The following is a 12,785-nucleotide window of genomic DNA, read 5'->3' as shown; positions in this document are numbered from 1 at the left end:
GCACAATTTACAATAAATTTGGTATACATGTTTTAAAATCAGGTATACATGTACATTAATCGAGCACTCAAATTCATGTTATATGTCAATTTCCTGATTTTCATACATCTTCAATTTCAGTTCTCGATTTATTTACATGTGTACCTGATTTTAACATATTTATACCTGATTGATTGTGAATTGTGCTCTATTATTTCATATGTATACTCAATCAGACATCTTATGGTCTTTGAAATTTGACATAATAACGAATACATAGGATACACAATACTTCACCAAGTAAAGTAGAAGGATGGATATCAATTTATAGTACCATCACTTGATGTTTTGTACAAGAACTTCTAAAGCGTACAAGATCACTTCTCTTCTTGCTGTGTTTTTCGAGTGGAGGTAGGTTATTTTCAAGGTAAATCCAACATATTCATCTACATTTTGGTGAAAGTATATGTCGTATGTTATGAGGCACAATTTACGATAAATCTGGTATACATGTTTTAAAATCAGGTATACATGTACATTAATCGAGCACTCAAATTCATGTTATATGTCAATTTCATGATTTTCATACATCTTCAATTTCAGTTCTCGATTTATTTACATGTGTACCTGATTTTAACATATTTATACCTGATTGATTGTGAATTGTGCTCTATTATTTCATATGTATACTCAATCAGACATCTTATGGTCTTCGAAATTTGACATAATAACGAATACATAGGATACACAATACTTCATCAAGTAAAGTAGAAGGATGGATATCAATTTATAGTATCATCACTTGATCTTTTGTACAAGAACTTCTAAAGCGTACAAGATCACTTCTCTTCTTGCTGTGTTTTTCGTGTGGACGTAGGTTATTTTCAAGGTAAATCCAACATATTCATCTACATTTTGGTGAAAGTATATGTCGTATGTTATGAGGCACAATTTACAATAAATCTGGTATACATGTTTTAAAATCAGGTATACATGTACATTAATCGAGCACTCAAATTCATGTTATATGTCAATTTCATGATTTTCATACATCTTCAATTTCAGTTCTCGATTTATTTACATGTATATCTGATTTTAACATATTTATATCCGATTGATTGTGAATTGTGCTCTATTATTTCATTTGTATACTCAATCACACATCTTATGGTCTTCGAAATTTGACTAATAACAACTTCGTCGGATAATGGCTTGGTGATCCTAGCATGAATAGATGAACTACTCTACGTTGTGCTGGATTGACAAGTCATTGTACTCGATTCATGTGTTCATTGTACTCAATTTAAGCGTACACTGTACTCAATAAATATGTACATTGTAATCAATTTATGTGTATATTGTGCTCAATTTGTGTGTACATTGTCCTCGATTAGTTAAATACTATTGTGTGTTTACTAATGTATGACTAAATATTAGATTAGTTAGATATACTCGATTATTTAACATTTGTACTCATAGTTACACGTAATATACCCAATAATGCAATTTTTGTACTCAATTTTCTTTTCTAAATTGATATGTACCATTTAAAATACCACGTTAACCAAACTCTGAAAAGTGAACAAATGATACACCAAACTTTCCCAGAAACAAATAAATTTTAACAGAATTAGATATTGAAGTTCGTAATAGCTAACACAAACACGATAATAATCGATTGGTGTGTCTTCATTACATAATTTAAACCAACAATTAAACATAGACTTGAAATGTTCAAACTCCAGTACTACTGTAACTTCTTAACCAACAGAATAGTGAGGAGTAATTAATTACTCAAACTTGTTTTTCAACAATCCATTTTCATCAGATAATATTGTGGCTGCCAAACGTGCTCGATAAGTGTCCATCTTCACATCCTGTGCATAGCTCCAGATCTCATCTGTGTCACGGGCTAGACACTCCAACCACATGCATGCATAGACGCCACAATCGAGGGTTGCACCTTGTTGACGACAAGGTTCTCTTAACACTGGCTCACTTACAAGGTCGAATCCACATAAGTGACGTATGGAACCAGCCAAAAACTTTGTCTGCAACAAACAATACTTTCAAAATTTAATCTTAATTTGTATTTACATAAACTTTGAACATTTCAAAGTAAACTTACATAAACTTTAGCTTTCCCAACTGAGAATGGATCATGCATGGAGTTCCACAGTTTAAATATCCCTTCATCTCTTTTGTAAACCAACAAAAACCAATGCCACCTGTCATTCATAGGGAAAATGATGTATCTGCATCTTCTAAATAATTCTCCAGTTAGTTCCTGCAGTCTAGCCATCGTGAAAGAGGTCATCAGTGAAAGAAAAGCTCCATAATCATCCCGATGTACCATCGATCTTTTTCCATGTTGTTCCAATTTCGTTAGGATTTCTTTCTACACATTCAAGAACACATATACTAATTTATCTTAATATAGTAAAACAAAAACAAAAAAAAACGCAAAACTCGGACTACTACGAACCTGCACCATTGTGTCCACGCAATAAATCTCAAATCCATGATGCAAACTTTGCTTTTGCATAATTCTCATGTAAACATTAATTATCTCAGACTCAACAGGATCACCAAAAAGAAAATGACATAATATCGGTCCACTTAAACTCATAACCGTATCTTGCCAAACGACAACACTACAAAATAGAAAATTCAATTTCATTAGAAAAATTAGGACAAATTATTACGAAAATAAGAAGAAGAAACATACGGAAGATCAACGTACTCCAACTCTTTTCTAGCAAGAAAGTTTGTCACCAATTTTCTCTCTTCATCATCAGCTTCTTCATGTCCACAAAAATCTGATCTACCTTGAAACTCATCCATGGCAACCTTGCCAGGAGTATTTCCTTTCTTCTCAACGTCTATAACTTCCTATCCAAAAGCGGCGATATATTCAACAATATAACAGAAAATCCAAACATCATTTACAACAATAGTACTGAAAAACAGAAAAACTAAATTAAACTTAATACAATCGATTTGGAAATAATTGACACTTCATTTACCTGTTTCGTCATCTTCCTCTTACGTCTTGGTGTTGAGCTAGGTGGAGTCACAAACATGGAACCTTTTTTTTTCTTCACACGATCATCCCTAGCCCTCACATGATCCGCAATTGAAGATTGAGAAATAGTTTTCTTCTCCACTTCACAAGTAGCAACAAAACTACCACCAGTGCTCTCATCAACCGAAGCATTCAAAGAATGAGATTCATCTAACTCTTTCTTTTCTTTAGCCAAATCAGAAACAACTGCATTTACCACTACGTCAACAAAATCACCAAAGTTAGCTCTTGCATCATGTGGTGACTCAAAAGTCATCTTTTCTTCTGTTTTATCAACCTTTTCTTCAGATTCAACAACATTGTCACGTTTATCCTCCACAGACCTTTTTCCCTTCATTCTACGTCGAACCTTTTCACCCTCTAATTCAGCACATCTCTTTCTCAGTATCTTTAAATCATTCATTTGTTTCAAGACAAGTTTCTCAAAACGTTTTACTTCAGATCTATTCGTTTCTTGGTTTAAAACAAGATTCATATCCACTAACAACTTTTCCTCCTCACAAAATGGATGTATCGACAGAACCTATTCACAAATAAAAATAAATACAACTTTCAATCAACTAAACATTAATTTTGCACAACTACATTAATAAACTAAAATAATTATAAGTACCCGAGTTGAATCTATGTGTTTCAACAATGTNGAACAAAATCATCAATATCACATTCATCGTTACTTCTTGCAAGGAAAATCAATTTTTCATAAATGCCTATTCGGTTGGCTTTGGTGACCTTGCCGTCAAAATGACCAGTCAAAAATTTGGACTCCAGTTTTAGGTCCAAGTCAACTGGCTGTCCAATGTGATGTAGGCCGAGCACAATTGAGAAATCAGCTGATTTGAAAGGGATGGTAATGTTATCACCAACAAAAAAAGAACACGAATCACCCTGAAATCTGTTCAAAAAATAATCGATCCGCCCACTACTAATAGCAAGGACTGGCATATCAATCCATTTGGCGAAAGGAGTATCATTTATCCGACTCATATGCTGCTCACCTAAAATTGGCTTCAATTCTCTCATCACAGTTTTAAAATAAGGAGGGGAACATCGTGAAAAATATTCTTTACCACTCTTCTTCTCATGAAAATCATGAGTTGGTTTGTCTTCTGCAGTAGTTTCTACATTAACAAACATAAAACAATTATACAATAACTATTAGAAACACAATTACAAAAAAGAATAAGAAACAGAACATAATGGCATATACACAAAACAATAAAATAGCATTTAGACATGTCTATTTGATCAACAAACCTAGCCATGGTATTAGACGCAAAAAATTTAATTGCACTGGCCACCACAGTAGACGCAAAAATAAATAATCACATAAAAATTGAATTGTGCATAACACAAGGAATTTGGAAAAGCAGCTACGAAATCAAGCACAACTACTAATTTTTGAATTTAATCAAAATTTCTTAAAATATTAACAGTACAACTAAAAAAATCGATTGAATAACAATATCAAGAACAAAGCCTATAAATTGGGGAAAAAAGGTTATCAATTACCTAAAACAAACAATAACAGTTTCAAAACCACAAACAAGGATCCACAATTAACAAACCCTAGACATTGAGGAAAAGGTGGTTCTCGTTCGTACCTTGCTTGGATTTCTCGTTCGTTCTTTGCTTGGATTTCTCGTTCGTACCTTGCTTGGATTTCTTCTTATTTCTAGTTCTTCGACGTTTATTCGAGGTGCTAGCTTCTGCAGATTTGTTTGTCGCCATTTTTTCCCCCATTTGCTGCGTCTCAGAAGCTCTCTCCCGTCGAAGCAATCTGTAGAAGAAGGGAGAGAAGATATAATATAATAATAATAAATTAAAAATATCAGCAAATAGTATAAGTAGAGGGGTAGTAATGAGTTTTAATAAAATTTGAGGGTAATTCGGTCTTTTCCCCTTCATTGGGGAGTTTAAACATACAGATACAATTTGTCAGGCATTGAATATAAATATATTAACTATTGGGTACTGACTGTAAAGTTAAGAACTTCAATAGAGATTTGTGGACAATTTGCCGAAAAATCAATGCATTAGGTTTTTCAAGTCACTATTAATTAAAATTCTTATATTTTTTTGCCTAGAAAAGGGCTTCAGAGTCAGACGCTCCTCTAATAATCCACATGACGTAATTAGCCTCAACCTTTTCACAAATTTCACGAAATAAATGACATGAGGGAGGGTATTTTTGACATTGGGCAACACAGTCAGTCTTCTTTAGTGAAGTGGACATACTTTATCTCTCACACATACACACAGTCGTAGAGACAGAAACAAACAGAGGGAAGAAATCGCGTCAAAATTCGAACTCCGAATCTCGCTCTATCACCTGCGCACTCGTATCTTCGGAGCTCTTCGTAAAATTTTCGCTCTTATTCGCTCTCGGTTTGAGCGTATTTTACTGAGATTGATTGGTGTTCGCTGATGTTTTCACGCGCATTCTTGTGATTTTGTAGATTTGGAGGTTTTCCGGAGCTTGATGCGTGAGTTGTGAAGCTAGCAGATCGGTCATGGCGGAGGTTTCCGGTGAAGGACGTCCTCTGGCGGCGCCGAAGATGATTTCGGGAGACAATGCACTGGAGAGGACGCCGCTGGCGGTGTCGGGCTCGTTCAAGGATGGGGTCAAAACGTCGTCGTATCGACGGAGGGTCTCCCTAAGGCCGAGTTTAGATGCTGACGACTTTATAAACTTGCTTCATGGCTCGGATCCGGTGAAGATGGAGCTCAATCGCCTCGAGAATGAAGTCAAAGGTCAGTCTTCCTAGCTGGATCCACTGGATTCGCGCTTGGATTTGTTTTAAACCGCCGCCGTCTTTGTGCACGCGCGTGTTGTTCCAAGTAATTTGCGAGATTTGGTACTTCGTATTTGTTAAATGCGGAAACGACGACGTTTTACATGGGTTTTGCGGTGGTTTGCAGATAAGGAGAGGGAATTAGGCGAAACCCAGTCTCAGATCAAGGCGTTGAAGTTATCCGAGCGGCTTCGTGAAAAAGCTGTCGAAGAGGTGCCTTTATTTTGAAGTTTTTTTTTCATGAAATAGAATCCATTTTTTTCTACAATACAGTAGACTACGAGTGCATTGGACCTGCTTTTTTTTCTTTATTTCCTAATCACGTTTCTTGAACTCTTTATTTTTTCCTACGGAAACGTGTAAGTGGTCTGTTTGAAACTTTGGTGGTGCATTTGGATTTTTAAGTTTGATATTAGAACTAATCAGTTCAAAGTGATACTCTTCCTGGTAAGTTTAAATTCAACATGGTTGATGAAACATCTTAAAATGCTACTAATTTTTTTTATTTTTATTTTTTGGTAAGCTCATATTTTCTAAAATTATATCTTTAAGCTGCATCCAACAGTAGCTGAAAATTTCACATTTTAAAATAAATGTAATCAAATAACAGGTGAAAATACTACAGTTTAAAAGTCGCCAAATCGTAAACCCTAGACTTACGTTAAAAAATAAAACAAATACGAAACGAGTAAAAATCCTGACAACCATCAACATAGTAAAAATGAACGAGTATGAAAATATCCATCCCCTCCTAACTCAAAACATAATGTGCGGAAAATACGGTCCTCGGGTTCGCGTGCGTACATCCAACTCCGCCTACTCAATCTTCGGCACATCTAGTATCTTGAACAAAATGCTCACCTGCGTCATTCATACGTAGTGAGTCTAAAGACTCAACATACCTGTAATGTTATAGCAAGTACACATACAAAACAGACAACAGTGAAAAGTACCGTAATAAAAATGCGTTTTATGATCTTAAAAGTTTTAAGCATAATCATGACCTGTCAAAGCGTAACATTTTCACAACATATCCATCATATCAACATATACGTGTTCGTTTTCTTAATTTGAATTCCGTTCATTAATTGTGACTTTCGTATCAGCGTATTAGGCGATCGATCCATCTACGTATAAATGCGGTACCCGCGGCGGGGGCATCAGCGACAGTATTGCTCATCCACTGAGTCTTTGCCTTACATGTCATCGCATCATCGCATCATCATATTAGTCACAATTAATTTTCATCCTTCAAAATATGATATTCATATTCATAACTTAATAAAATCTTGCATATACGTAAATTTTCCTTAAAATCAAGCATGCAACGTATTTTTCATATTTACATAAAAAGTTATATTCGTGATAACATAAACATTTAAAATATGTCAATTCGTGTTTAGGGCGCTGCCAGGACTAAAAACTCGACTCGGGTGCAAAATGACAATTTTGTCCTTGGAAATCCTAATTGGCAATTTTACCGCTGAACCTCAAAATTTCGACCCGAAGCCTACCAAACTCATTAAGACACCTCAAAACATAATAATAAACATTTCTTAGACGTAAACTCGAGTCCGTTTCAAAACTTATACGATTCGTTTTAAAATTTGGACTGGGGTCCTGGTTTTAACCCGAATCAACCCGAAACCTAGCCAAAATTTTCCTCACTTAAACCGTGACTTGATAATACTTAACCATACCTCTTACCACCCATTTCACCCCATTTAGAACCCTCGAAAACCCCTGATCCTTACTGAAATTTCCTGCACTAAGAATGGCCGAAACCCAAGTGCACCTTGGCTCTAAATATTCGACCCTAGCTCAACTTTAGACTGGACTAGCCCCGAACTAGACTACCTTAGGACCGTGACCAAGCCGTGGGCCCCTTCATGGACCGACCTAACTATGCCCTTAGCCCCCATGCACGCGGACGTGGGCAACAACCAGATTGCCCCTATCATCAAACCAACCGAGCCACCCTTCAACGTAACTCCTTCGATCAGCTTATGGACCACGACTAGCTTCTCACGGCCCTCTCCCAGCCTTGTCACGGACCCAAGAAGATCGGCTTCCTGGCTGGAATCGAGCCATGCACGGCTGCACACCCCAAATCCCTTGATCTAGCCATACCCGAACCAACCAAACACTGAGTACCGATCGTCCCTCAATATTTCTCGACCCTCAGCCGATTCCAGCCCCTTGACGCCTATTTCCTTGACGTGAACAGCCCCCTAGGACCCTCACTCGGCAGCCCCTTACACAAACACAAAGAAAGCGTGAGTTATGAGTCAAGGAAATGCATATTTCTTGTCAATCCTTTACAAAAATGACACCACATGATAAAATCAACGAATTCCTCATGCAAATACATATACATCAGCATATAAATGGTGTAAATGATGAGAAAAAGAGATATATGACGTGACTTAACGTTTATGTGCTCGAAAACTTGAAGATATGCGCGTAGGGGTTGCACCGGAGAGGCCGGGGAAGATTTTCTTTGAAAGCTAAAGGGGCCGACGGTTTTGCTGCTGAAAATATGAGAGGAGGCTGCTGTTGGGAGGGGAGGGGACGGCTGCTAGGTTTAGAATAGGTTTAGGGTTTGCTTAATGATGTGTTTAAATTAAAATATAACGCACTAATGGGCCCTTAATTTAATTAAGGGCTAAAAGGGTTTTGTGTCCATTAAGCACTAAAATAGACCCATCAAGCCCAATAACACTCCCGAAAATGAAAATATTGCCCGAACCCTCACAATGTCTCCCGATTCGCTAAATTTTGCGTACCGATTAAAAAAATATGACCCGGTGAGTAAAAATACTCCACCAAGGCCTATTTTCAAAATTTTCCCTTAATTACACCTCATATTAAATAATTAAAATTAATTATTTAATAAAAATATTTTTCCTGATTATCCCCGGTTTCTGTTACTTGTTCGAGCGCGATATGCAATTATAAGCCGTAATGCATGAAACCTTAAAGTAACCATGAAATAACACCTATCCATGTGAAAATCATGAAATAAAATGCATACAAATAATTTAACACATATTTTAAATAAAAACCTTAGATTGCATGCTGTCAGATTATTTAGTTCGAATTTCCTAGACCTTACAGTTGACATTCGTGTTTCAAAAGAAATTTGGTATTTGTCAACCATCTGAACCAGTTTATGCCTTAGTGAATGCCAATTCTTATTGGTGGATTGTCAGAGAGAAAATTAAGGAAGAACTGATTGAAAGTCCTGTTCTCGTGCTATTGACACTAGCCTAAATTCTGGAAGCAAATTATTTGCTTTAAGGAATTCAATAGCGTTTAAGCAAAAACTGAGTGTATGCTAAGTGTGAGTAAGGTGAACGATTTAGAAATGTGGTGGAAAATATTATTGCTTCATTCAGTTTTAGTGGTAGAAATGAAGGGCAAAAGGTTCCTCCATTCATAATATTTCTCATAGATCGCTGTTTTTCTAAGCCTAGTTCAGCCGATTTGTTTGGATAATTCAGCTGGAATTAGTTGATTGTACTTTGAAGAATTATTTTAATTTTGACCTAGCAAATATCATGCCAATGCATTGTCAAGGAAAATTGAAGTCGGACTCTGTTAGAATTATCCAAATTCTGAAATTTTTTTGTTGAGAATTTTGAGTTTCGATAGCTCGTTCGTGCCAGCGTGAGTTTCCATAGCATGTGTCCTTTGTGTCAGTTTGGACAAGAGATTACCTTCTGTGCAAAATACGAATAATGTTGCTGAATGTGGTTCATCCGTGAGAAAATATATTTACATGGTCAAAAAAATAATGTTCTGTTTGAATGTTGGCTTTGTCTTAATGTATAAGTTCCTTTTAATGTGTTCATACTATTTGGTCTTTCTTTTTTGAGGTGAGTGTTTTAGTTCAGTTTTCCACCCTGCCCCCTTTCCCTGGTTGTCTTCATCCTTCATGAGTTGCATGAAGCTTTCACATAAGATTGAAAAAAATCTGAGATTGCTCATTTCACTTCAGCTCACTGAGGAGTTGGCTAAAGTGGAAGAGAAGCTCAAATTAACAGAGTCTAACCTAGAAAACAAGGTACCACCTAGAATCCCTTCCCGCTTTGTCGGTACTTTCTTGTTTCTTACATGTGATCACATGAGCCTTTGTTCTGGCTAGAATCTTGAAATTAAAAGAATCAACGATGAAAAGAAGGCTTCAATGGCAGCTCAATTTGCTGCAGAAGCGACTCTTCGGAGAGTTCACGCTGCTCAAAAGGATGATGATATGCCTCCTATTGAAGCTATCCTGGCCCCCTTGGAGGCGGAACTCAAGCTTGCTCGACTGGAGGTTTGTGGTGGAATGCAATTCTTTTCCAGATGCCATTTTCTTAAACAATTCTCATTCTGGAACGTTTCTTAAATTTTAATTGGCCTTTTGTTTTCAGATTGGAAAGCTGATGGATGATAACAAAGCATTGGACAGGCTTACCAAATCAAAAGAGGCTGCACTGCTCGAGGCAGAGAGGACTGTACATGTAGCATTGGCAAAGGCTTCTATAGTGGATGATCTTCAAAACAAGAATCAAGAATTGGTGAAGCAGATTGAAATTTGCCAGGTTATGTAATCATGCAGGGACCATCTCTATTAAATACTGCCACTCACTTGTTTTCTCTAACTCGAGATCTTTTTCAATTGAGCAGGAAGAGAACAAGATCTTAGATCGAATGCACCGCCAGAAGGTTGCAGAGGTTGAAAAGCTTACTCAAACGGTAGGTGAGCTGGAAGAGGCTGTTCTTGCTGGTGGTGCTGCTGCCAATGCTGTTCGTGATTACCAGCGGAAAGTTCAGGAGATGAATGTAATGTTCTGTACACACACACACACACACTCTCTCTCTCTCTCTATCTCTATCTCTATCTCTATCTCTCTCTCTCTCTCTCTTGTTTCCCTCTTCAATGTGGTATAATAGGCATCTGATATTTATTTCTGATCCATTCAGGAGGAAAGAAAAATTATTGACAGGGAGTTGGCTCGTGCTAAAGTAACTGCCAATAGAGTGGCAACTGTAGTAGCAAATGAATGGAAAGATGCTAATGACAAGGTGATGCCTGTGAAGCAATGGCTTGAAGAAAGAAGATTCTTACAGGTTAATTTTTTCTGTGCCTGTGGTCTTTAATTTTCCTAGCTATCGATTTTATTTAACTTCTTACTTCTCTTGCTAGATCTGTTCTCACTTTAGTTTGTTATAGGGTGAGATGCAACAACTACGAGAGAAGCTTGCCATTACTGAGCGAACGGCGAAGTCTGAAGCCCAATTGAAAGTAATTTTCTTATTTATTGTTGATCTGATGTATTCTTTTTCCAAAAAAGTATATCATTCTTTTTTCAAGTTCAAATAAATTGTCATCCTGTCCTTTAGGAAAAATATCAATTGAGACTTAAAGTTCTAGAAGAGACTTTGAGATCACCAAACACTGCTACGCGTAGCACTACGCCTGGGCCTGATGGAAGAAGCTTAATCAACGGTCCTTCTAGACGACAATCACTTGGTGGAGCAGAAAATGTTCCCAAATTGAGTTCCAATGGCTTTCTACCCAAGAGGTCACCATCTTTTCAGATGAGATCTTATGGGAGCAGTTCAGTGTTGAAACATGCAAAAGGGACATCAAGGTCATTTGATGGTGGTTCCAGATCTCTGGACCGGGGGAATGTTCTCTTAAATGGATTAGGGCCAAATTTCAAACAAAGCCAGTCTTGTGATGGAACTAAGGACGTTGAGACGCAAAATACTTTATGGAAAGGAAGTCAAAATGAAAATACCATTGATGTACAAACAACTGAGAAAGAAGATTCAGTACCTGGGTTATTATATAATCTATTACAGAAAGAAGTGATTGTATTGAGGAAAGCTGGTCTTGAAAAAGATCAAAGTCTTAAAGACAAGGACGATGCAATTGAGGTTTATTTTCTTCCATCGTGTTGTTTATTGTATAACTTATAATATATTCTTTTAAAAAATGCTTGTCTTGCTTTTAATCAGATGCTAGCAAAGAAGGTGGAAACATTAACCAAAGCCATGGAAGTCGAGGCTAAAAAGATGAGAAGGGAAGTGGCGTCGATGGAGAAGGAAGTGGCTGCCATGCGGGTGGAGAAAGAACATGATAATAGGGCCAAACGACTTGGGAATGCCACTAAGAATTCACTCAACACTTCTCAGTTTCTTCCAGGAAGGTATGTCCATTATTTAGGAAAGCTATTACCCATTATAATAGTATGTTTTATTGGTGCTCTGTTGTTGCTCTGTTTCAAATTTATGTATGCCCATTTTTAAAAAAATATCTGAACCATCGTTTCCCTTCTGTATGGGGATGAATTTATCTCAATAAAATTGTTTGCAGGACTTTGTCAAGAAGCGGATCACAACGTGCAATAACAAATAGCTCAGTTGCAGCATCACAGCTTGGTTCTGTATAAACCTCGTAATTTGTCCTTCATCCTTCTGATGTTCTTAAACTTACCCTTCGTTGTTTGTATAATTTGCCATTGACTCTGGTTGTGGCAAGAAACCAAAATTGTCACTAACTAGCTCAAATCGGGTGGAAATGATCGGTATGCTTCTGACTTAGACTTAAACCCTCTCCTTGGAAATCAAAGCAAGATATAAAAGAGGATATCGAAGTTAAGCTAACCTTTTTGAAGAACGATTTGATTGTCAGTTATTGTGGTTGTATAGTTAGCTTTGTGGGCGCTATATTTGTAATCTGCTTTTATTGTGGCTATGATTTGTTGACGTGTGCTAATATTCTTGTATCAAGATAAAGATCAGATTTGTTTTTGTAATTGTGTTTTTATCCATTTATATATATTTTGCTCCCTATGATTCTTACACAAGGAACATTATTTGTTAGTCAAGTGAACTTATGCTTCAAGTTGTTGGCAGTATGTTTTCATCTTGTA

General features: G+C 36.8%; 2 protein-coding genes across 3 annotated transcripts; one reads left to right on the top strand and one right to left on the bottom strand.

Moving 5' to 3' along the window:
* Nucleotides 1–1,668: 1,668 nt before the first annotated feature.
* LOC140975941 (uncharacterized) lies at nucleotides 1,669–3,487 on the bottom strand. Of its 2 annotated transcripts, none has more exons than XM_073439859.1 (4): nucleotides 3,006–3,487; nucleotides 2,708–2,871; nucleotides 2,108–2,207; nucleotides 1,669–2,030 (listed from the first exon to the last, which is right to left on the bottom strand). In XM_073439859.1, exons 1-4 carry the CDS (start codon nucleotides 3,465–3,467, stop codon nucleotides 1,770–1,772), a joined length of 987 nt encoding a protein of 328 aa, XP_073295960.1. In that variant the 5' UTR covers nucleotides 3,468–3,487; the 3' UTR covers nucleotides 1,669–1,769. The 2 variants fall into 2 exon arrangements, with proteins under 2 accessions (XP_073295960.1, XP_073295962.1); XM_073439861.1 differs by having other exon boundaries at nucleotides 2,723–2,871.
* A 1,787-nt stretch (nucleotides 3,488–5,274) lies between these two features.
* Nucleotides 5,275–12,785, top strand: LOC140975314 (microtubule-associated protein 70-1-like). The gene is made up of 12 exons (XM_073438973.1): nucleotides 5,275–5,424; nucleotides 5,524–5,818; nucleotides 5,987–6,072; nucleotides 9,860–9,925; nucleotides 10,007–10,177; nucleotides 10,275–10,445; nucleotides 10,531–10,686; nucleotides 10,828–10,974; nucleotides 11,078–11,149; nucleotides 11,248–11,787; nucleotides 11,869–12,059; nucleotides 12,227–12,785. The coding sequence occupies exons 2-12, from the start codon at nucleotides 5,578–5,580 to the stop codon at nucleotides 12,300–12,302; spliced, it is 1,917 nt and encodes a 638-aa protein (XP_073295074.1). The 5' UTR covers nucleotides 5,275–5,424; nucleotides 5,524–5,577; the 3' UTR covers nucleotides 12,303–12,785.

The sequence above is a fragment of the Primulina huaijiensis genome, chromosome 4, assembly GCF_012295235.1.
Source record: "Primulina huaijiensis isolate GDHJ02 chromosome 4, ASM1229523v2, whole genome shotgun sequence".
NCBI classification, from domain to species: domain Eukaryota; kingdom Viridiplantae; phylum Streptophyta; class Magnoliopsida; order Lamiales; family Gesneriaceae; genus Primulina; species Primulina huaijiensis.
Note: the sequence above shows the minus strand (reverse complement) of the source record. Positions and strands in the feature narration are given on the sequence as shown.

Bases quoted from the DNA above. Each gene is read 5' to 3' on its own strand.
- LOC140975941 (XM_073439859.1), bottom strand. From the start codon at position 3,467: ATGAATGATTTAAAGATACTGAGAAAGAGATGTGCTGAATTAGAGGGT. The intron at 2,208-2,707 runs GTATGTTTCTTC...TATGAATGACAG, and splicing joins TTGGAGTACGTTGATCTTCC to GTGGCATTGGTTTTTGTTGG. The intron at 2,031-2,107 runs GTAAGTTTACTT...TGTTTGTTGCAG, and splicing joins TTGGGAAAGCTAAAGTTTAT to ACAAAGTTTTTGGCTGGTTC.
- LOC140975314 (XM_073438973.1), top strand. From the start codon at position 5,578: ATGGCGGAGGTTTCCGGTGAAGGACGTCCTCTGGCGGCGCCGAAGATG. The intron at 5,819-5,986 runs GTCAGTCTTCCT...GGTGGTTTGCAG, and splicing joins CCTCGAGAATGAAGTCAAAG to ATAAGGAGAGGGAATTAGGC. The intron at 11,150-11,247 runs GTAATTTTCTTA...CCTGTCCTTTAG, and splicing joins AGTCTGAAGCCCAATTGAAA to GAAAAATATCAATTGAGACT.